At 41.3% G+C, this 25,331-nt stretch overlaps 1 protein-coding gene across 1 annotated transcript in view; it reads right to left on the bottom strand.

Moving 5' to 3' along the window:
- Window positions 1–25,331, bottom strand: part of TMPRSS7 (transmembrane serine protease 7) — a 38,210-nt gene that overhangs the window by 10,499 nt on the left and 2,380 nt on the right. Inside the window, exons 3-11 of the mRNA XM_053904160.1 lie at window positions 24,429–24,496; window positions 22,861–23,054; window positions 21,773–21,811; window positions 20,577–20,805; window positions 19,182–19,312; window positions 17,153–17,265; window positions 10,202–10,308; window positions 6,348–6,484; window positions 1,822–1,929 (exon numbers count right to left, since the gene is read on the bottom strand). Coding sequence (XP_053760135.1) covers window positions 1,822–1,929; window positions 6,348–6,484; window positions 10,202–10,308; window positions 17,153–17,265; window positions 19,182–19,312; window positions 20,577–20,805; window positions 21,773–21,811; window positions 22,861–23,054; window positions 24,429–24,496 — 1,126 coding nt within the window. The remainder of the gene's footprint in view (window positions 1–1,821; window positions 1,930–6,347; window positions 6,485–10,201; window positions 10,309–17,152; window positions 17,266–19,181; window positions 19,313–20,576; window positions 20,806–21,772; window positions 21,812–22,860; window positions 23,055–24,428; window positions 24,497–25,331) is intronic.

Raw genomic sequence — 25,331 nt, 5'->3', positions numbered from 1 at the left:
GTGGCTCAGTCAGTTGAGCATCTGACTTTTGATTTCCACTGTTGATTTTGGCTCAGGTCATGACTCTGGGGAGTCATGAGCCTCGAGCCTGCTTAAGATTCTCTCTCTCTCTCTCTCTCTCTCTAACCCTCCCCTGCTCATGCTTTCTCTCGCTGTCTCTAAAATTAAAAACAAAAAAACTGATTTTGCCCCAAGCAATCCATTTCCTGAATTAGGAAACAGCATTGTAAATTTACCACAATTGTTCTTTGGAATATTTTCATGAACTGCCTTTGGACAAGTGACAGGCACAGTTATATTAGCAAGCACTCTTTGAAGGTATGATTCCTTAGACATTTCTGGTTTTGTGAAAAAGTGATCATTTTTGATATCTGCTCCTGTTTCTCCAGCGGCATCTCTTGTTGGGGGCCGAGGGTAGCAAAGGTTGGATATTGCTACCCTGAAATAGCTCACTGAGCTTCCGGAAGTACCTAGCTGTACTTCCTAGAGAATGGTTTCCAAAATGGCACAATGATAATCATTGCGATGATTAAGATAATCACATGTGATAAATGATTACCAGAAACAGTCCTTCTTATAAAGTAACAATAATCACTTTTGTTTGGAGCATCATAGCAGGAAATGATAATAGTGTAAAAAATACCAGCAACCTCAGTCACTGTATAATGGCCAGTATTTATTTTCTTAAACAACAGAAAATGCTGTAGATTGAAAAGGTCAATGAGCCATAAGTTGAGAGATTTCTTTTCTGTTTTGCCAAAAACAAAATAAAGCTGTGGAACCATAGGTTATTTTTCACGACTAGAATTGTTTTCAGTTAGTTATGTTATATTAACTCTAACATTTCTCCAAGAATATGAAAGAAATTAAATAGCTTCACCATCACAATTGTATTTGAATTAAACTCTGCATCTTTAGGAGAAAGTGTTGCCAATGGTGTCATATGGTCCAGTGAACTATCCTCCCCATATTACTCCCTGAAACCGGAGGTAGACTCAAGAATGATGTGCAAATAGTAATGAAAAACCAGAAGGAGAATCTCTATCCAAAATAAGAATATCCAATACCCCACCCTTTAGTCATTGCAGATGCAATGTTGATGCAAACGATACTGGTAATTATAGCAATAATAATAATTCTTTCATTCACAATAACTATGTTCCATAAATGAACATGCTCAAGGAGTTTACTCTCTGCAGTTTCTGAGCTTCTCTCTAGATAAAAGATCTATTCTTTAAAATGGGATAGTTAGTTTAAGATTGTGGTTGGTTGCATTATTAGTCGCAAATTCTCACTCCCTGTGGTAGTATTATACATTCCCAATCCTTGCCATGCCCCCAGAGTGTGCAGTATAAACTTCCCTGACCCTTGACTATGGCCTTAGCTATATGACTCACTTTGATTGATGGAATATAACATAAGTGATGGTGTGCCAATTCCAAGCCCAGAACCTAAGAAGAACCATGTATTTTTGCACGCCCTTCCTTTACCTCTACCCTGCCATGGCTAGCCCAACAGTTCAACGAGGAAAAGAGCATAAGGAATAGACCTGACCCCAACCTGGAAAGAACCATGTTTATGGGGATCTGCTGCTTAAAGCAGAGCCACCCAGCAGAGCCCAGGCTAGATGTGTCATATCTTAAACAACCCTTGGATGCATGGCCCAGAATAAATGATTGTTGTGAGCCACTGAGTTTTGGGGTCGCTTGTTATGCAGCAATAGGTAACAGCTACAAAGACCCATGATATATGCTAGTAGATACCATGGCCCAGAAAAGTTATTTCTTCATAAGAAAGCCATAGTAAATTTTGAATACCCACCACAGAAAAGCTCATCACTTTCATCAAAGCAGTCATTTACTCCATCACATCGCTGGGTCTGAGGGACACACAAACCAGAGGAGCATCTAAAAGATCCAACAGGACAGGCTAGAGATGATAAAACACAGAAAATCTTGTGTGAGTCCCTAAAAGTCATCAGACCACACTAAAAAAGAACTACGACGTGTTAGGTGATCAAGGAATTGGCAATATGGTGACAGTAATTACACAATTGCTCCATCAGATCAAGCTATAGGTGGTAACTGAAAGACAAAAAAGGTGAATTTAGGAGAGCAAAGAAAGTAAACTAACCCACCAGAAGCTCTGAGTCGGCATTGCATCCAGGTCACATGTCCAATCAAACTTCTACTACCTCTTTCATTGACTCAGCAAACCGGCTTTGTCATTGACTTGGAGAAAGTGAAAGCTGGAAGATACTTTAGACAGTCCAGCATGCTTGATGCGCAGTCTTTAGACTCCCCAGGGATTATAAATGGCCTTCTGGTGCCTCCGAGTCCCGTACGATCAGATGCATTATTCTGAGGAGTCTGCTTTTAATTCCATTATCAAGCGACTTCTGTCCTCAAATATATTAGTAACCACTGATCTTAGACACATGGACCTACAGAGATTAGCGACTGTCCTTAAAACTCAGGACTCCTGCCTTCTACCTCCCACTCCACTTCAACCAGGCTACTCATCAAAGATCCATTCCCTGCCTGATAAATCCTGGGCTTATAGCTAAATATATTAGGAACAATAAATCCTTCTTCATTGCTATGGTCTGAATATTTGTGGTCCCCACAAATTCATATGTTGATAACCCAGTGTCCATTGTGATGATATTAGGAAGTAGGGCCTTAGGGAGGCGATTAAGTGATGAAGGCAGAGGCCTCATGAATAAGATGAATGTCTTTATAAAAGAGGCCCCACAGAGCTCCCACAAAAGAGGCCCCACAGAGCTCCCACACTGCTTCCATACATGAGGATACAAGTCTGTGACCCAAAGACAGCCTTCACCTGACCATGCTGGCATCTTGATCTCAGATTTCCAGCCTCCAGAACTGTAAGAAATAAGTTTCTGTTTTTTACAAGCTACCCAGTCTGTGGTAGAATAGCCCAAATTGACGAAGACACTCCCCTTGGGCAAAAGAATGGGGAAAAATGCATGGGCAGGTCGACCACTATCTCACTGGCACAAGATGGAGAGTTTCTAGAAAATATTCATGGTTTGGGGCACCTGGGTGGCTCAGTAGGTTAAGCGTCTGACTTTAGTTCAGGTCATAATCTCGAGGTCCGTGAGTTCGAGCCCCGCATCAGGCTCTGTGCTGACAGCTCAGAGCCTGGAGCCTGCTTCAGATTCTGTGTCTCCTCTCTCTCTGCCCCTCTCCCACTTATGTTCTGTCTCTCAAAAATAAATAAATGTTAAAAAAAATTACAAAACATATATATTCATAGTTTGAAGAAACAACTAAAAGTAAGATGGCTCATGGGGCACCTGGGTGGCTCAATGGGTTAAGCGCCCAACTTCAGCTCAGGTCATGATCTCGCAGTTCACAAGTTCGAGCCTTGCATGTTGACAGCTCAGAGCCTAGAGCCTGCTTCAGATTCTGTGTCTCCCTCTTTCTCTGCCTCTCTCCTGCTCATGCTCTCTCTCTCTCTCTCTCTCTCTCTCAAAAATAAATAAACATTAAAAATTAAAATAGATAAAATGGCTGACTTTTCACCTAAATTCTTTTTTTTTAATTTTTTTTTATTTTTTATTTTTTAATATATGAAATTTACTGTCAAATTGGTTTCCATACAACACCCAGTGCTCATCCCAAAAGGTGCCCTCCTCAATACCCATCACCCACCCTGCCCTCCCTCCCACCCCCCATCAACACTCAGTTTGTTCTCAGTTTTTAACAGTCTCTTATGCTTTGGCTCTCTCCCACTCTAACCTCTTTTTTTTTTTTTTTTCTCCTTCCCCTCCCCCATGGGTTTCTGTTACATTTCTCAGGATCCACATAAGAGTGAAACCATATGGTATCTGTCTTTCTCTGTATGGCTTATTTCACTTAGCATCACACTCTCCAGTTCCATCCACGTTGCTACAAAAGGCCATATTTCATTTTTTCTCATTGCCACGTAGTATTCCATTGTGTATATAAACCACAATTTCTTTATCCATTCATCAGTTGATGGACATTTAGGCTCTTTCCATAATTTGGCTATTGTTGAGAGTGCTGCTATAAACATTGGGGTACAAGTGCCCCTATGCATCAGTACTCCTCTATCCCTTGGATAAATTCCTAGCAGTGCTATTGCTGGGTCATAGGGTAGGTCTATTTTTAATTTTCTGAGGAACCTCCACACTGCTTTCCAGAGCGGCTGCACCAATTTGCATTCCCACCAACAGTGCAAGAGGGTTCCCGTTTCTCCACATCCTCTCCAGCATCTATAGTCTCCTGATTTCTTCATTTTGGCCACTCTGACTGGCGTGAGGTGGTATCTGAGTGTGGTTTTGATTTGTATTTCCCTGATAAGGAGCGACGTTGAACATCTTTTCATGTGCCTGTTGGCCATCCGGATGTCTTCTTTAGAGAAGTGTCTATTCATGTTTTCTGCCCATTTCTTCACTGGGTTATTTGTTTTTCGGGTGTGGAGTTTGGTGAGCTCTTTATAGATTTTGGATACTAGCCCTTTGTCCGATGTGTCATTTGCAAATATCTTTTCCCATTCCGTTGGTTGCCTTTTAGTTTTGTTGGTTGTTTCCTTTGCTGTGCAGAAGCTTTTTATCTTCATAAGGTCCCAGTAATTCACTTTTGCTTTTAATTCCCTTGCCTTTGGGGATGTGCCGAGTAAGAGATTGCTACGGCTGAGGTCAGAGAGGTCTTTTCCTGCTTTCTCCTCTAAGGTTTTGATGGTTTCCTGTCTCACATTCAGGTCCTTTATCCATTTTGAGTTTATTTTTGTGAATGGTGTGAGAAAGTGGTCTAGTTTCAACCTTCTGCATGTTGCTGTCCAGTTCTCCCAGCACCATTTGTTAAAGAGACTGTCTTTTTTCCATTGGATGTTCTTTCCTGCTTCACCTAAATTCTTGCTGAAAATTGTAATATTCTGATATTCAGAAGTGTAATACTTCAGATCCAGAAGCAGGTATATTGGCAAAGAAGAAAGGTTCTAAATGAGCTTTCTGTCAGTCTTATCCTCATGGCCTTCTAAATGGTTAGCGCTTACTTGCCCCCTTTTAAAATGGGTGGAGAATTTCCTGAGTCAATATCTACTCTCTCCAGCTCTAAAGACTTCCCTCAAACCCTGCTTTTCCTACTGACCACTTCCTGGCTACTGTTCCAGTGGTTCTCGGTGTGAAGGGCAACATTTTGAGGGCTGATCAGCTGTCCGTATGGGTCATGGGCCAAAGTGAGTCACAACAGTTGCCCTGTGATCCACCAAATGTTTTATAAACATCATATTTACAAAGATTTATGAACAGCAAAAATAATAAATCAAGAAATGGATTTGTTCCCATTTGAAAAAAGGAGGTGGGGGGTGCTCCTGGGTGGCTCATTCGGTTAAGTTTCTGGCTCTTGATTTTGGCTCAGGTCATGATCTTACAGTTCATGAATTCGAGCCCCACATGGGTCTCTTTGTTGACAACGCAGAGCCTGCTTGGAATTCTCTCTCTCCTTTCTCTCTATCTGCCCCTCCCCTGCTTGTGTGCGCATGTGCTCTCTCGCTCTCTCTCTCTCTCTCTCTCTCTAAATAAATAAACATTAAAAAAAAAAGAGATGAGCTTGTCTCATATTTCAGAAATTATGTAAGAAACTATTTTTCAATTGTAACAAATAATTCTATTATTTCTTCTATAATTTAAACTGTAGCAATAGTAAATACAGAATTTTATGTATTATTTATTATACATTTTTATATAACACATATTTATAATATATTTATTTATGTATTATTATAAAATATAATAGTAAATAGCAGAAATAAATCCATTTTTAAAGTTTGTTTATTGATTGATTGATAGATTGATTTTGAGAGAAAGAGAGAGTGAGTGGGAGAGGGGCAGAGAGAGAATCCCAAGCAGGCTCCACACTGTCAGTGCAGAACCTGACATGGGGCTCAGCCCCACGACCCATTAGATCATGACCTGAGCTGAAGTCGGACACTTACCCACCCAAGCGCCCCATAAATAAATCAGTTTTTATTCCATAATTTCTCAAGTTTTAGAGTTATAAAGTATTAGCCTCTGTTTAACCATGTACTAAGATTTTTCTAAAGAGCCAATCCCATGGGGCGCCTGGGTGGCTCAGTCGGTTGAGCGTCCGACTTCGGCTCAGGTCATGATCTCACAGTCTGTGGGTTCGAGCCCCGCGCCAGGCTCTGTGCTGACAGCTCAGAGCCTGGAGCCTGTTTCCAATCCTGTGTCTCCCTCTCTCTCTGCCCCTCCCCCAGTCTCACTTTGTCTCACTCTGTCTCTCAAAAATAAATAAATATTAAAAAAAAAATTTTTAAAGAGCCAATCCCAGGCTTACATTGACTAATGTTGTAACTGCCATATTCCACCAATAGTGGCTTGTCGGAAAGCCTTGAACTGCAGTGCAGCTGAATGTGAGCGAGCCAGCTGGGCACTCGGAAAATCGTCTGGTGATCCATGTAGGAGCCACAGTACCTGAGGAGACAAGAGTCAGGGAAAAGGGTCTGCCAGCTGCATTCTCACTGACCGCGAACTCACTAATACTTTGGTACTTGGGGCTTCGTAAGCAGAGATGCTTATGGCAGAGCTAACAATAGTTGTCCATTCTATCTAGGTCTCTGTGATTGGGTAACCTCTGTCCCCTCGATTTTCTACTCTGCTAAATACAGCTGAGGTACTATTGACTGCTACCTGTTGTTTTGCTCACAAACACTTAGAAACAGAAGAAGTATGGGTCTTCTCTTTTTTCTGCATAAATAACCACGTAACAGTAAGAAGTGCCTGCTTTTGCCCACAAACTTACCTATAGAGCAGAGTGGAATCCATGAGCTGAGGCTGAAAATATGCAAAGAATCCCAGAAACACTTAAAGTAAAGCACATGCAATATTTTTTCAAACTAAAGTGAAAACTGAGGTACGCTCTGAGGCTTGTCGTTGGCAAAATTTCAAAGTAGTAATGTCTGTCTGCAATATTTCCTTACCTTGACTTTTCTTACCTTTTGTCCTAAGAGGAAATGTCTCTCCTGTTAGGAATTCTAATTATATGAACACTGTGGTTAGTAGAACATGAAATATTATTACCCTGGGGGCCTATGATAAGTTAGATCTTTGCTCTGTGTAGGCAAAGTTCTTTCCAGGGTGAAACCTGCAAGGTCGCAAAGGGAAACAGCAAACACACGGGTTGAGGAGTGGAATCTGTGAATGCCAATCACTCCTAGCTGCCAAAACACGTGGGAACCACAAAGGTTCCAGGGATCAGATGCTGGCATTCTGCGGGAGGACCACAGAGGTAACCCATGACTTTAAGGTTCAAAAGAGGAAAGTATTCATTTATATTTCAGGAAGAATCTTTTGCAGTTAGTTAAATTTCAGGCCCTGATGGGCTGGTAGACTAGCTCCTGGAACAGAGGAAGAGATAACAGCCATAGGTAGGTGGTCACTTTGCCAAACGGGAGCCAGGCTCTGAGAGGCACCTGGCATCCACATTAACCTTTTGGGGCCGGATTCTACTCCAGCTGGTCATCTTGGGATCAGATTCCTGTGTTCTGAAAACATGATTATTGTTATTTGTGTCTCGTAGTGATTTTATTTGTGCTCTCCATTAGCATTTACTAGAGCTTTCTCGCGAAAATCAATCTTACCGGGATGTTAAGGAGGAGTCAAGGACTCTTTGAACACATGTTTTGGCTGGAGTTTAGAGAGGAACAGTACGGAATGGAGCACAGTGGTAGCTAAGGGAACAAAAGTTAACAACAACAACAAAAAAGTGAGAAATTGGAGAAACCCAACAAGAGTCAGTTTACAGGTACAGGCACATGACAGGTAAGAAAACCAAGAAGTAAATAAGTGAAGTAACATGTTAAAGTTCGAAATAGCAAGAAAGTGGAAGCAGGATTAGGACACAAGTCCCCCTGGTATTAAATCTAAAGATTAACCCTCCCAAGTTTGCTTCATAACTGTCTTGACATTTTTGGTTTGTACTGTTCTGTTCATTTTCTTTTGCTTTGTTTTTTGCTTTTGTTTCTTGTTTGTTTTTACTTTTGCATTTAAGACCATTACATATGATTTTGTTTTGCTTGGAAAAATAAATAAATAAATAAATAAACCCTGGTACTTTCTAGTGCACCAACAGCTTTCCCTTCGTGAACTTTGCTCTGCGAAACTTCATCGAAAGGACATCCATTCCTTTAGGGTCATATGTTGCATTGTAGCTGCCCTGAGCGGCTACACCCTATTCCCATGTTCTCTGAACTCACGATCACTGGGCATCCTGGTGGCGGCATTACTTTTTTCTGCTTCCCCTTTACAAACCCAATGCCTTTAGGCAACTTTTCAGCAAGGTGTCCGAAGTTAGTTCAATTACAGCCTTTCCTTTTTAGATGAAAAGAACTGATAATGGGAAGGGCTGGCATTTTAAATCCTAAGGGTGCAACTAACATCAAAAGAATCTGATAGGATTTCAGCCAGCCAAACTTCAGTCAAATTGAAGAGCCAGCCCTTCAGGGAAAGTATTTAAGCTGAAAGAGTTCCTGATTCTGATTCCTTGTTAGAAAATCCTGCTCATACTTTGACAGCAACACTTCCTAGGTGGTAGCAGTTGTTACTTAGAAGGAAAAAAAAAAATAGTATCTAGTTCTGAATTATAGCTCTATCTTACCCATACAACTTTATAAAATAATTGTTAAGAGTTGTTTTTTCAACCTCTATCTAATTAAGTATCAAAATGCAGCATTCATAAAATTTGGTGGGGGGGGGGGCACATTCTATAGTATTTATCCATCCAAAGAAATTTCCAAGGCAATTTTTTTTTGACATGCGATGTTGCAATAGTTTCAGGTGTATAACATAGTGATTCAACAACTGTATCCCAAACAATCTTACTCATCATAATAATGACTAATATTTTCTTTTGGTGTGTAGTATGCATTATCTCATTGAATCCTTACCAAAAAAATCCCACCTTAACAAGTAAGAATTATTACCTCATTTACAGATTGAAAATCAAAGAGGTTAAGTAATTTGTCCTAGTTAATATAAGTACTAAATTACAGAGCTCAAATTTGAACCCAGGTTTTCTGTCTCCTGCACAATAGACCCTGATTCAAAATCATTTCCAATATGAATACAAGGCACATCTAATAATGGTCCAAGAATGCTCTTCAATCAGATAGGATATATTCCAGTGAAGGCAGAACCTATCACTGCATAGCACATAATCCGAGCGTCTAAAGGAAATGAAAGAAGGTGGTTCAGGAAAATCATTTAGAAAAGGAAAGTTTCATTCATGGATTAACAGTGAGCAAAGAATTAGCAGGCAAATCCCTTAGGCTAACCTCACAAAAATTCTTCCTTCAAAGTAAACTTAGAAGCTATTCTGCTGCAAAGACAGGACATTCTCTATTTTTAAATACAAGACCTAGTACAACTTTAGAAGCAAATAAACAATAAAAATAACTAAGATGCAAATTAAGGGTGAGAGTGAGGAGATCCTGGGTCAGTTCGGGAAGCTCAGACACCTCGATTTCTCTAATCAGCCTCAACCCATGTGCCAGGATACAGCCAGACTGACCCAACCTCTCCTACTGCACACAGTTGGCTAATGGTTTTTAATTTTTGTATCACCAGGACTCCTATTTACTATTTCCTCCAGGGCTCCATGGTTTATCTGCCAAGCTATTTTTGTAAAGTATAGAGGGTGCACACTCATAGCCCAGCAGCAAAGAGCAGTGGCCCAGCCAGGACTTGGGAGCCATAAGACATGGATTTGAATCCTGGCTTAATCACATATAAGCTGAGTGACCTTGGGGCACCTGGGTGGCTCAGTCAGTTAAGCATCTGACTTCAGCTCAGGTCATGATCTCACAGTCCGTGAGTTCGAGCCCCGCATCGGGCTCTGTGCTGCCAGCTCAGAGCCTGGAGCCTGTTTCGGATTCTGTGTCTCCCTCTCTCTGACCCTCCCCCATTCATGCTCTGTCTCTCTCTGTCTCAAAAATAAATAAAGGTTAAAAAAAAAAAAAATTAAAAAAAAAAAAAAAAGCTCAGTGACCTTGAGCAAGTTATTTAACTCCTGTATCCCTCAATTTCCCTCTCTGTAAATCGTTAAGTGCAAACTCTTCGGGGACAAGGGATCCAAGGCTTTGAACCTTTAGGTGAGGCCTTTCATCAGATTCTTTACATATGGAACCCACTTACATTTGTTCATTAATTTCCCACCATCCATGGTCACAGCCTTTCACGCTCTTCTTGGTTATTGAATAATTATGGAATTTCAGTGCTACGCCAAGTGTTGATAAGGAAGTCTGTGAAAAACAAACATTAAGTCAGAAAAATGTTTCAACTGAAGGATATGTTTCAGGCTAAGTTTCCTCACTCAGAACTCATTCCCTCAGCTTGCCGCTTTTAGGGCATTTTATTCTTTGTGCCTTATTATGATACGAGAAGATAGGATTCCATAGGCAGAGAGGGAAAGATTAGGATCTGAGGTTCCTGGGTGGGGAAAAACACCTATTTTGGAACAATGCTGGGAGTGTCTGACCACAGCAAACCCCCAGGCCATAAGGTTCCTCTTAAGAATATAACAGAGACCACCTACTGGTCCTCAGGTTTCCCCTCTGGAATTTGACAAAAGACTTAAATATGGCCACAGACCACCCCTCGTACAATGGAAATGAGCCAATCAGGAATGGACAACCCAGCACCTAGAGTTATCCAGCCAATAAGTGTAGAACCTGAGAAGGAACAAGGGAGAGGGGAAGGGGCAGGGCTGACCAGAACCTTATGAAAAAAGAACCCTTGCCTATAGTGCTTGGACATTCACTTTCGAATGTCCCCTCTCTGTGAAGGGGAGACATACTATTCTTCCTTTCTAATCTTATATTCTAATAAACTTTTGCCTGCTGTTCCTTTTGTGTCCACCTCGTCATTTTCCAAGTGGAGAGACAATGAATCCCGGGTATTACGGGAAAAAACCCTACCACAGTATGACCTTTGGTGGGATAGACCAGTACCTCCCCTACCCTGCAACAAACCAGAATGAGGAGAGCGTAATAGAGAGGGAAATGGGTGGCCCAGTGCTAGGGAGCTGCTCTAAGGCCCCAGTTTTGAGTGAGCTGGGTAACATGGGACATATTAGATTATCTCTAGGTGTCAGTTTCCTCCTTGTAAATGAGCTTAACTTTGAAAACACCCACTTGTTAATGAATGCACACAGTTTCCTCCCTCAGTAACAATGACATAGTTCATTTAAAGCACTATTCAGATTATTTAGATAACAGAGAAGTGAATCAGCATCCTCTTCATATTAAACCTGGGTATTCCTGAAGGCAGTTACTAAATCACTCCCAGGTCTGCTGAGACCAGATCAAACAAGAAAGAGGCTGCCCATACGTCACACACCCATGTGAGTGTGCATGCGTGTGCGCACACACATCTGACCTTTTTATGACATTGTATGACGTACACATACATTGTGTTATGTCATGATTTTAGTTTTTAAGTTTTTTAAATCTATTTTTTTTAATGTTTATTTTTGAGACACAGAGAGAGAGACAGAAGGCAAACAGGGGAGGGGTAGAGAGAGACGGAGGCACAGAATCCGAAGCAGGCTCCAGGCCTGCCGAGCTGTCAGCACAGAGCCCTACATGGGGCTCATGACCCCAGACGAGATCATGACCCCAGCCAAAGTGAAACGCTTAGCCAACTGAGCCACCCAGGGACGCCTCCTTTTTTTTTTTTTTTTTAAGAAATTAATTTTAACCGATTTTTATTGCTCTGACATTTAGTGTTGTAGTGATATCATTTGTATTTGTGATGTATTTGATGTTACAATGTCTTTGTTGTATGTACTTCTTTCTAACATGTATTTAAATACTGTAGCCCTCATCCCTCAACCTATCTTGCAGAGAAAATGATTCAGGCTATTTATTTACTTATTTATTTACTTAAATTAAGTAATCTCTACACCCAACGTGGGGCCCCAACTCGGGACCTTGAAACCAAGAATTGCACGCTCCATCAACTGAGCCAGCCAGGCGCCTCTATGTCTCTCATTTAAACAACACGACGACACAGGAAGGAAGTATGAGTCCTATTTTATGGAAGAAGTCAAGACTAACCAAAAATAAGTGACATTCCCGATGTTACCCTGCATTTCTCTGAAGGCTGCTTTTTCTCAATGTATCATGCCACCCGGAACACTGACAGTGAGGGCTCAAGGGGAACAGGACGGTCTTATGTGCAGCGAACGCCAAGGGCTCCTGAGAACATACATCGATTTATCCCCCCAGTCTTGTCATCTTACTGTTTCTTCACATTAAAAATAAATAGATGTCAACTAAGAGATAATAAATATCTAGAGTAATCAGTGTAATTTTCTAGCATAAGAATATATTCCAATGTAGCCCTCCACAAGAAGGTTACATGGGCGTTTTCACTGTGTTCCATCGCTCCAAAGTAAAATAGATTTATATGCGCTCCCCAATCTCCAAAGCCTCTCCACGGAGAAAGGAAGTAAGTCCCCTTGCACACCAGGTTCCACTGACACAGAATTGCACACAAGTCTACACGTGAGCCCAGATTGACCAAGAAGCATTACTGATATTATCCAGCTTGACAAGTGGGGTAAAGCAGGGCAGTTCCAAAAAACACCGTAAGCTCTTTTGCTCAACAAATGGACAAAAATTAAAAACTGCTGGGGCGCTTGGGTGGCTCAGTTGGTTGGGCGTCCGACTTCGGCTCAGGTCATGATCTCGCGGTCCGTGAGTTCGAGCCCTGCATCGGACTCTGTGCTGACAGCTCAGAGCCTGGAGCCTGTTTCAGATTCTGTGTCTCCCTCTCTCTCTGACCTTCCCCCATTCATGCTCTGTCCCTCTCTGTCTCAAAAATGAATAAACGTTAAAAAAAATTAAAAAAAAACCTGCTAAGTATGCTATTTCCTTCTGTGTCCTGTATTCTCTGTTTCCCACTGCCCAACCCACGCCTTTGCTTTGGGAACTTTTACCAAATAAGGGGAGAAAGTCTCCTGATTTGGACCTGCTGTGTTGAAATATTTCTCTAGTCAGTGACAGCGACAGGATGCAGGACGTGCTTTATCCTTATCACTTCTCACTCGCCAGTGGTTCTATACATATAACTCAACCCATCTCCCACTGGCACTGGGAACTTCCATGGTTAGATGCTTGCCACAGAAGCAGGGAAGAGGGATTCATCTCTGGGGAATCCCACCTATTCCCTAGGTGATAGGAGGAGGTGAATTTACATGGCCCACAGTATATTGCTTATGTGGATGCATCTAAACTGGTGGGTGCTAGGCTGATGGCATCGGTTATATAACAATTCAAAACCCCACTCCACATTTTTCTTCTAAGATTCCATAGCAAAACGCATTCGTTGAAAAACAAAAAGAAGGAAAACAGAAAGGTAAATACTCAATTAAGTGATTGTTATGAAACAGGGAAGCTGAACATCTTTAGGAACCCAGGAAAGGAGAGGGTGCTGAATTTACTTAATGGAGGGGCACATGATTCCTTTTAATGCTGCCTGGGTCACTTTCTATTTGAGTAACCTCTGGCAAATGGCTTGCCCCCAGTTCTATTGCCTTATCCATAAAATGTGACCAGAGTCTCTTTCCTATATCAGCGGTATGTTTTAAGAGCAAATAAAAATGTGTGTGCCCTAAACAAATGCAGGTGACAGGTTATAAGCCTCAATACTCCTTTTTGCTATTTCTTATTTCACCACACCTTCTTCCCCCACAGTCTGTAAGCTCTGAGACAACAAGGACTTTACCTTGTTACTAAGTGTTCCCTATGGTTACATGCCTGAAACTGACATTCAATGAATATTTGTTTATTCTTGGGAGAAGAATCAGAGGAACTTTAAGTTGGAGCGGGAGTTAATCCTCAGGTAAATGAGACCTTAAAAACGCAGCCGAGGGGCGTCTCGGTGGCTCAGTTGGTGGAGCTTCGGACTTCGACTCAGGTCATGATCTCATGGTTCGTGGGTTCAAGCCCCGTATCAGGCTCTGTGTTGACAGCTCAGAGCCTGGAGCCTGCTTCGGATTCTGTGTGTGTCTCTCTCTGCCCATCCCCCACTCAGGCTCAGAAAAGAAAAGAAAAAAGTCAGCTGAAAGTGAGTTTGCACAAGGGATTGATTGCTCTTCAGTTACATCTGGAAGTCGGACCAGGCACTAAGAAGGATGGAGAATAATAGAAATCAACTCTCGTGTATTAAAGGGTTTATCGTTTTACCATGACTTGAGTCAATATTTTTGTCACTTACGTCATTCTTCCCAGTTGTTTGCAATAAATTCAAAGCTATTTGACAGGTGCCTTTTTTTTTTTTTTAATTTTTTAATGTTTACTTATTTTTGAGAGAGAGAGAGACAGAGCATGAACAGGGGAGGGTCAGAGAGAGGGAGACACAGAATCTGAAACAGGCTCCAGGCTCTGAGCTGTCAGCACAGAACCTGCTGCCGGGCTTGAACTCACAAACTGAGATCATGACCTGAGCCAAAGTGGGATGCTTAACCGACTGAGCCACCCAGGAGCCCCCAATTATTTTTTTTACATGATTTCCATTTGCAGAAATATGCAATCACACAATTTTAGGTGGCTGTTCAAAGTGGTCCAAGGAAGAAACAGCTTTATTTAACCTCCATGCTGAAGAGGACCAGCCTTGACCTCTGGGAAATGGTGTCACCCACCAAGTCTATCCCTAATATTTCCTGTCTTCCCTCTCCCATTCTCCACTCCCCCAGGGGCATGCTTTTTGCCTTATAAAGAATTCTTTTTTTTTTATAAAAGAATTTTTTTTTTAATTTTTTTTTCAACGTTTTTTATTTATTTTTGGGACAGAGAGAGACAGAGCATGAACGGGGGAGGGGCAGAGAGAGAGGGAGACACAGAATCGGAAACAGGCTCCAGGCTCCGAGCCATCAGCCCAGAGCCTGACGCGGGGCTCGAGGGCTCGAACTCACGGACCGCGAGATCGTGACCTGGCTGAAGTCGGACGCTTAACCGACTGCGCCACCCAGGCGCCCCTATAAAGAATTCTTTTTATTTAGAATTTCTAACTCTCAACCCCTAGGGAAACAATCTGATATTCTAATTTACATTCTGACTAGAACAATGTTTGAGGATCTTCACTGTAGGGCTTATGGCTTATTATGGAATCACATTTATTTCACCTGAAAAGAATTTCAAACATTTGACAGAGCTTTTGGGAATGGGGCCTTTCCTCTTCTGGATGTCATAAAAAAGATCCATCTGCTCTTCAGAGAGATGGAAGAGACAGATTTGCAGTCTCTCCTGTTCCTTACCCAAGTTGCGAGAGTCACTTGAGGTACTGAGATTCTGCTGCCCTGATGAGGCATTAAAAATCTGGTGGTGAGCGAGTCCAGAACCTTTGGGTTTTAGTTATTTTGGAAATGTTTGCAACAATGATAAAAAAAAATAAATAAGTTAAGGATGTATGCCATTAGGACACTGAGACTAAGTAAACATTTGGGTGTAATAAAATTATTAAAAATATTTAAGTCTGGGGCTCCTGGGTGGCTCAGTTGGTGGAGCTTCGGACTTCGGCTCAGGTCATGGTCTCTTGGTTGGGGAGTTCGAGCCCCGCATCGGGCTCTGTGCTGATGGCTCAGAGCCTGGAGCCTGCTTCAGATTCTGTGTCTCCCTCTCTCTCTGCCCCTCCCCCGCTCATGCTCTGTGTCTCTCTCTCTCTGTGTCAAAAATAAATAAACATTAAAAAAATTTTTTTAAAAATATTTAACTCTTTGGGGCACCTGGGTGGCTCAGTTGGGTAAGCATCCGATTCTTGGTTTCAGCTCAGGTCACGACCTCACGGTTAACGAGATGGAGCCCCATGCCTGCTTTGTTCTCCATAGCACTATGTAACATACTATACACATTGTTGTCACCTGTCTCCCCCTACTGTATGGTAAGCTTCATGTCGGATATCATGGATCCCAGTGTCCAGAATACTGCCTGACACATAGTAGGCAGTTAATAATAACATGTTGAATGAATGCAAACCATAAACTGCTTGCCACTTACATCCACTTGCTGTGCCTCACAAAAATGATTTTATACATATATGCTGAAAGAGCCTTCCATGAAAGGCTTCATGACCTTCCATGAGACACTAAAGTTGGAGAAAGAAAAACAGTTATGGACTAAAATTTTAAAGACAAAAAAAAAAAAAAAACAAAACCAAGATTGAACTCTTTTTTAAGGACCAGAGATGTATATATTTCATATACATTTACATTTTGGTTTGCTTATACAACTGAAATATACATTGCCTAATTAAATTTATTATTTCTTTATTATTCTTACTATAATGCTGATAGTGAAAGAAGTAAAAAGTGGTGAGTTCTACCAAGGTAAAAAGAAAAAAAAAAAAGAAAGAAATATTGTTTGATCTCGTAACAATGTCTTTGCATTTAAAAATTTTTTAATGTTTATTTTTGAGGGAGATAAAGACAGAGTGTGAGTGGGGGAGGGGCAGAAAGACAGGGAGACATAGAATCCAAAGCAGGCTCCAGGCTCTGAGCTGTCACCACAGAGCCCAACGAGGGGCTCAAACCCATAGATTGTGAAATCATGACCTGAGCTGAAGTCCAATTCTTAACCAACAGAGCCACGGAGGAGCCCCTGTCTTTGCGGGGTTTTTTTTTGATACAAACAAACAAAACAACAACTGGAAAAATAAGCCCGTCCCAAAGAACAGTTAATTTATAGGCAGAGGGTTGAAATTACAAGGAACTTCCATGTTCTAGGTAACATATTTGCTTAGGGTTTAAGTGTTATAAAATTAACTAATATTCTTTTTGTAGTAAAAAGTTAATGGGGTGCCTGGGTGGCTCAGTCGGTTGGGCGTCCAACTTCGGCTCAGGTCATGATCTCACTGCTGGTGAGTTTGAGCCTTGCGTCAGGCTCTGTGCTGACAGCTCAGAGCCTGGAGGCTGCTTTAGATTCTGTCTCCCTTTCTGCCCATCCCTGGCTTGCACTCTGTCTCTCTCTCTGTCTCTCAAAAATAAATAAACATTAAAATTTTTTTTAATTAATTAAATTTAAAAATAAACTGTTACTAAACATAAGATAATAATATTTTTCTAAAATAGTGGTAAAACTAGGTTACCTGAAATTTCCAGGTACACTTGCATTTCGGAGGATAGTAGCTTGGGTAATATGGACTTGAAATTTTCCCTTCAAAGCCAGTGATTTCTTTGATGAATACTGTGTTTTCACATTCTGAAAAAAAATATCCATTAACAGACAACGATTTGCAGTCATGGGATTATGGGAAATGCACTGAATTCATTTCTTTAACTACAAATGCACACTCTTCGATCAACAAGCTTAGATACTTTTTTAAATTTAAGCTAATTTTTCAAAAAAGAAATAGTACCATACAGAGGTATAGCTAAACTTCTTGTTCAAATTCTGTATTTGTTTTCAGATCATGTATTTTGACTACAGATCTATTACTCTCTTTAAAAACATACTTTAAATATATTTTTTAAGGCTTCTGAGCGTTATTTGTTTAAATTAGTGTATATTTGTTGTTTAGGAAATATGCCCAGTTTACATAACATGTTGTCCTGTTTATATAAAACAATCTGAATGTTTATTCATACTGCATGGTCATCCTTCTCCTAAAATGTAATGTCCTTGAGAGTATTGGTTTTTGTCTATTTTGTTTGCTACTCTTTCCCTTACACCTGGAATCATCCCTGGCATGTAGTACATGCTCAGTCAATGTTTGTTCACAAATTCCACTGCAATATTTCTGAGATAATCATATTTTTAATCTTTGGAGCTGGAGACAATTTTCAACCCAACAACATCTCAAATTGCCAGTTCAATTTTCTTTAACAAATCAGTTTTACATTTAGTTTTGTAATAATTCGATGGAGAAAACCTATCAAAACAAGCCACTGCCTTAAAATGTAGATGGACCTATTAAGCCATGACCAGGTAACTTAAGCCAAATCCACTGCCCTCCTCACCCACATCTGTCATTCTGATCCTTTTGTCCTCGTTGGTGTTCATAGAGAAGTTGCCAGGACACCATCTGTAAGACCTGACCAGCTACAAGGCAACAAACATTACAAAAAGACTAGAGTTTCAGTGAAGGCTCTTTTTATTTAGTCTTGTTTTGTTTTACTTCGTCAACCCACATCAAAAAGAGAAGAATGAAAGGGAGCTGGGTCACTTTTTGCTCACTACCTGACCTAGGAAAATCCATTGAATCTCCGGGTGTTACTTCACACGCATCTTCTTCTAGGATGGCATTCCCATGCATTGCTATTAAGGAGGATTCACCATAGACAGTCCCCCACCCCACGCCCACTAGGTACTGAGCTGTTATCACTCAGCTCCGAACCCACCCCTCTCTACTCTGTTCCGTGACGCTGTAGCGGGGACTCTGCAAAAGGCTTCTCTCCTTTGCCACCTGGCTTCCAACTAGGCTCTGTCAATAGGGGGCGCTACAGGCAGCTAGAAGCCTGGAGGAGGAAGAATAGGCTTTCCCGTGTGTTTCGTTTCCTCTTCCTGGGAGTGTCATCCCCCCGCAACCATGGCTCTCCCCACCCCCTCATGCAGCTCTGTTTTGTCCCCGTAGCTGAGTCGAACCCTGTTAGCAGTTTTCCCAACTTCCACTTCATTGCACCTCCCTCAAGGATACCGGCCTCGGCTGTCGACTGTCCGGTACCCGCTCCTCGACGGTCTGGACCCCCTCCTCGACCCCGCGAATACCTGCCTCTGAACTCAAGAGACACCAACACCAGCCTGGCACTCCATTCCTCAGAAGTCTGAATTTCAGGCCACAGACCCCTCCTCCACACTGTAAATTGTCATCATTCTGGCGGCTTTCCCTTGTCCCCCTAGACCTACGGGTGGTGGTTGCTTCCTGGGTGTACTGCCTACATAATACCTTACAGTTTTCTTTTCACCTTTTGAGTTAGCTTGCTAACACCTTTATCCTGAGTTAGCAGTTCTTCACATTAAATTCTGTTTAAATACTATATCTCTCTCTCCTCTGACAGGACCCTGAGTCAGGGTCCCTGACTCATATAACTATTACAACACAGCCTCAGGAGAGATAAGACTGGAGTATCATACCAGATATTTTTCAAGGTGACTTTTTTCAATTAGCAAAGACTTACTTTGTTCTGGAATGACCTCAAAAAACGCCCGGATTCCTGATAGCCTCCGTATCTGAGGAGACTTAAATGCCACCAGCATGAGATTATTTGTGGAAACAAAGGACATTATCGTTCTTGTGGGTTCACAAATTCTGAAACCAGATAACAGAACAAAAGTACATGAATAGTAGGTTATTGAGGAGTGAGCCTCCCTCCACCACTAATTCCACACGTTTCCTGGGCCATCTACACAGTTCTTGTTAGGCAGACCCGGCCAGTCAGAGCTTCGTCAATTAGTGGCCACAGGGTACGATGGAGGGGGGCGGATAAAGGTACGGAAACTTTTGTCTGGTAACTACCAAAGAATTTTCCTGATGGCTGTCACAGGACCCTCCTTGAGAACAAACAAGGCATAAACAGCCATTTAAATGGCTGCAGTCATGAGCTCTGTTCTAAGCAAAACCGGACTGAGAACTCAACTCTGTCACTTAACTGGCTGAAAGATTCTCCAGCAACTAATCTTCATAAATGCCAGGTCCCCTATGGTGAAACGGTGGTAATGACTATAGGACATCCCTCATAGCCTTTCGGTAAGGATTAAATGAGATAATAGCAAAGTATGTCTGGAAGGGTGAAAAGAAGCAGTAACAATGACTGAGGAATGGGAGCCAGTGACAAACTTACTTGTCACTGTGTACCATTTATGCTGTTGAAATTTTTAACATGCAAAATATAAATTCCAAAATATAAACTCATACATACATACATATATACATAAAACACTGCTCTATACCTACATAAGCACTATTTTACCACAGTAAAAACAGCACATTGTGAATAAAGTATAAGTATCATTATTAAGATATTAAGCACTCAAAAAGATGTCTGCTAGTAAATAAAAAAATATTAGCATATGTATATGTACATATGTGTGCAATTACATATCTATATATGAACGAAAATATTTGCAAAAACATAACAGGCATTTGTTCTGGGTAATGAGATTGTGAAATATTGACATTGTTTTCTCTGATTGACCTCACTTTCACAGTGAACATTGTGTTCTCTTTCTAATAAGGGAGAAAATTTTTGTTTTACTCATGGAATGCAATCCTCATAGAGTATTTAATTCTCACACTCTAATGAGAGCGATTGCATAAAAGTAAAATTAAACAAAAAAAATTATATTTCAGAAATATTTCAAGAAGTGGCTGAAGTTCCTGCTACACTGATTTTCACTCTGGTAGGCTAACAAGTAAAAAGCAAGCATTGTGTCTGACAGGCTCTGGCTAATACACGGGATGCTAAGTAAGGCGTGTGTCCGTCTTTGATCTCATGTGCGCACGCAAAAGTTTTTTCCCTTTGTTTCTAAGGGAAACACGATACTGCCAGTTTTTTCCCTTGCGACCTGAGTACCTATACAAGACGGTGCTCCGGAGTGGCATGAGGGAGTCGTAAATGGTCAGGGAGTCGGTGACACAATTGTCAGCTTCAATCTGGACGGACTCTATCGAGAGACGAATCAGGTAGCCCACCACGGCCACCAGCTTGAAGTGGCACGTCAGCCTCCCTGAGGTTGCAGAAATCTCCAGAGGGTAGCGGAGAGACAGATGATCTGCATAGAAGTACTGAGAGCAGCCTTTGTCTGTGGAGACAGCACTTTGTTTTGTTCGGTTTTAGAAATAACTTTTCTTTTTTTTTTTTTTTTTTTTTTTTTTTTAATTTTTATTTTTGGGACAGAGAGAGACAGAGCGTGAACGGGGGAGGGGCAGAGAGAGAGGGAGACACAGAATCAGAAACAGGCTCCAGGCTCTGAGCCAGCAGCCCAGAGCCCGACGCGGGGCTCGAACTCACGGACCGCGAGATCGTGACCTGGCTGAAGTCGGACGCTTAACCGACTGCGCCACCCAGGCGCCCCTAGAAATAACTTTTCTAGACATCTTTAAAGAGTGAGGAGCAAAGAGTTCCTCTGGAGGACATCTGCTGTTTTTGCCAGCCCAGAGTCCGCTCCCCCTTCTTCTGGTAATGGCTCCAGGATTTTACTTTGAGAAACTGTCTATACCCTGATTGTGTGGTTTGGTTGGGGTTAAACTCACTTCTATGTCCAGAGATGGGCGCATGACCCAGACTGGCCAGAGTAAAGGAAGCTGGTGCATGAATGGGCTTGCCAGCCAATCTGAGACAGTAAATTCGGCACCAGGACTTCTGCAAAAACTGTCGGGAAAGTTATTGAGGGGGGTGGAGAGGGGTTGTTCTACCATTGCTGCTACTAATATATTATAAGCTTGGATCTATTGATGCCATTTATGACACTGCATTAGAAGAATACATTTGATGAAGCTTCAGCAAGGAAAAGCAGAGATGTGGAGTCCTGATGAGATTTTATTTTAGAACCTGGCCCCAAACAGGCCTGAAGCCAGCACATTCTCCACCCCTTGTCCCAGGTACAAGAGCCAATCAAGTTTCTTCAGTGCTTAAGCCAGTTTGAGTGTATTTCTATCACTGGTAACTGAAAGAGGACTAACAAATACCACCATATGAAAAAGAAAACTATAGCCAAAAAGGATACTAATTTGGAGGCAGTGTAGGAGAAGCTATGTGTCATAATTTACCAGCTCCTATGGTTGAAGAGTAATCTGACCGAAGCCCAGCTGCATTGAAAAAACACACGGAAAAGAAACTGTCAGTTCCAGTATATCATTTTGTTAGAATTATCCTCAGTAAAAATGCTTTTCAGTCCTGGGGCACCTGGGTGGCTCAGTCGGTTGAGCGACCAACTTCGGCTCAGGTCATGATCTCACAGGTTGTGAGTTGGAGCCCCACATGGGGCTCTGTACTGACAGCTCAGAGCCTGGAGTCTGCTTCGGATTCTGTCTCCCACTCTCTCTGCCCCTCCCCCACTCATGCTCTCTGTCTGTCTCTCTCTGTCTCAGAAATAAATAAACATAATATATATATATGATTTTTATTATATATATATATATATATATATATATATATATATATATAAATGATTTTCAGTCCTTAAAAGCAATTCATCATATCTGGGATTTGCTTTAAAATAATCCAGTGAGGGTAGGGGAAGTTGTTTATGTATTTTGAGAGCGAGGGGGATGGCCATGAGTTGATAGTTGTTGAAGCCGAGTAAAGGGTATATTTATATTTTTATATTATATATAATGTTATATATATATATATATAGAGAGAGAGAGAGAGAGAGAATTTAAATCAAGAGAGAAAGTTGCATAATTTGGGAGTCACACAATTATTTTACTGGGCCAATCAAATGATGACATTCACGTTCTGGCAGGGCTATTCAACAGGTCATTGTGGAACATTGGGCAGCATTACATAAATAACATAGGTGCAGTTCTGTCTGGACAAGGGAAAAGACAAGATAAACCTCAGCAAAATTCTTTTTTCTCCAAGACTTGGAGCCTTAGTTTGAAGATTCATGGAATTGAATTAAATATAGGGAAGGGTACACTTTAATAAATTCAGTTTCATATATATTTTGAAATTTTGAGTATTCTATTGTCCAATCATTGTATTTAGTAACTTCCTGTATCAGTGTCCTCAGCTAACCCTGTTTTACTGGGATTGTGGAAGAGAATACTTCATTATAATATTGACTATGTTAATGGACATATCAGGAGTGCTATAGGAAGGAATGCATAAAGGGGAATTACCCAACAATCACCATTTAGTACCACAGAGTCCATATCTACAGCCAGGCCCTGCAAGCTCCCCACAGAGGTTCGGTTTATGATACTTGTCTGGATGGAGTCCTTCAAAATGGCAGCCACACAGTCCTCACAGAAGATATGGCCCTTGGCATGTGGCATGACAAACACAATCCAAAAGTGGACAAGGAGGCCACCTTTGTTGTTGCTGCTACAGTAAAAAAAAAAAAAAAAAAAAAAAAAAGGGATATTTAGGTATCTCTCTTAGGACTTTCATAGAAAGACAATCACCCAACTAATAGAGTCAAGGGGAGGCCAGTAAGGATATCCTTCAACTTCTAAAATTCGTTCTTGAAGAAGTCATTGATTCCTATTGAGGGGATTGGTAAGAGAAAGCATAATACTGTGTGTCTTCCTGTGTTGGGTTCACATCTAAAACCATTCATGTATAGTTGCATCTCCATGGAGAATATACTATTTTTATGAATATCAACCAGTATTCGCTATTATTACAAATAAAAACAATTATAGTTTTTTTTTTAATTTTTTTTAACGTTTTATTTATTTTTGAGACAGAGAGACACAGAGCATGAACGGGGGAGGGGCAGAGAGAGAGGGAGACACAGAATCGGAAGCAGGCTCCAGGCTCTGAGCCATCAGCCCAGAGCCCAACGCGGGGCTCGAACTCACGGACCACGAGATCGTGACCTGAGCTGAAGTCGGACGCTTAACCGACTGAGCCACCCAGGCGCCCCAACAATTATAGTTTTTGATAGTTCACCATGTACAAATACATTGCTAAATTCTGCTTTATCCCACTGAATCTTATGAGCAAGTTCCTATTACTCCAGTTTTACAGATAAGGAAATCAAGATCAACTATAACTCAAAATCATATAGCTAGTAAGTAGTAAATCCAGGAATCGAGCCCAACTTGGTATTTAGCCAAACTCTGGAGCAAGAGCTTCTGAGTACACAACTATTGTCATGTTTTATGAAAAACAAACCTTAAGTGTTCTACAGTAAATAATGTGGGAAATAGAAAGTAAACAAATAGCTTTACTCCAAGCTTCTTAGTGCTTTTGGTATGTCAAAGTGGATTGTGCCTCTCTGCAGGTGGGGGCAGGTGGGATACAGTACATAAAACATAATTTAAAAAAGCAGTTTTACTAACATAATTAAAAATTAATACAATAAATTTTAATAAAAATTATTTGAGTTTGAGATCCCTTTTTTCTTAGAAAATCCCTAATGACCAGTTTTTTACTTAACATATTTTGAGAAAGACTAGACTGTGTTTTATTTTTACCCCACCCAATGGTAGCCATGTTTGTGGCCGTCTTGCCCAGTGGTATTAAGACGGGGAGAGGCGGGGTGCCCAGGATCCCAGCTATGAGGAGAGGGCAGGCTTTGGTAGATGAAGAGAAAAACTCAGCATGACAGCAGGGCAGAATGGAGTCAGCAGTTGTGCTAAAAGAGTATTAACGCAAAGCCGCCCCCAAGAACTTACTTGAGAATGGTAAGATCTTAGCTTTCACCTTTTCACAGCAGTAAACAGAAATCCCAAAGCAAGGGACATACATTACCTGACATCTGCAACAACAGACTGCTTGTAAAATTTAGAGAAGGCAGATGTTGTATAAACCAGGTTTACCTGAAAATGAAAAACCGAGGTGTCTGAAGTCTGTCAAATTTGGCTTTCACTCACAGCACCTAGCACCCTGTAGGTCCAAGCACTGACAGCCAGCAAGGAAAAGAGCTGGGTTCTAACGGAAGGCTAAAATCTTGGGTTGCTGCCATTCTGCTATCTGTGAAGAATAATCAGTTACCTATATCCATTCTTTGCTGTCTTTAGACACCCTGATCAAGCTTAACTTCTGTATTCTGCCTACTCCAAAGGTTAATTTTTTCCATAATTAATAAATCAAACTCCTTTAAGTACATTTAGAAAGGATTTGATCCAACCTCTTTTCTAACAATGCACAGCATGGAAAATTTATATTCTTAAGGGCACATTGCTCTAGTAGCCACTAGGGGGCAGGTGGCGCCCACGGCCAGGTTCACCACCCCCCCCTCCAACTCTGCAGTCTCTAGGGAAACACCCAGCTCTTTTAAAAGGCGCCATCGTTGGATCCCAAGGAAAGCTATTTCAATTCACCTTCTTTGCCCTTTCTTAGCTTTCTAAAGCCAAGCTGAGTCTCTGCCAAATCTCCTCCTATATTCCCCCCCCCCTTCCTTCCTAAATGGCAAAATCACCCATCTAATTGCGAAGTTTAAAGTCACCATGCAACACAGAATACATTACCTAAACCTGCCGAGCACTCAGGTTTTTCTCTTTTTCTTTCTTTCTTTCTTTCTTTCTTTCTTTCTTTCTTTCTTTCTTTCTTCTTTCTTTCTTTCTTTCTTTCTTTCCTTCCCTCCTGCCTGCCTGCCTGCCTTCTTTCCCTCTATGACAGTAAAAAATAGGGTAAAATAGGCAGAGAGGGAAA

Source organism: Panthera pardus, unplaced genomic scaffold (assembly GCF_024362965.1).
Source record: "Panthera pardus isolate Hobbes unplaced genomic scaffold, ASM2436296v1 HiC_scaffold_16, whole genome shotgun sequence".
NCBI lineage: Eukaryota > Metazoa > Chordata > Mammalia > Carnivora > Felidae > Panthera > Panthera pardus.
Note: the sequence above shows the minus strand (reverse complement) of the source record. Positions and strands in the feature narration are given on the sequence as shown.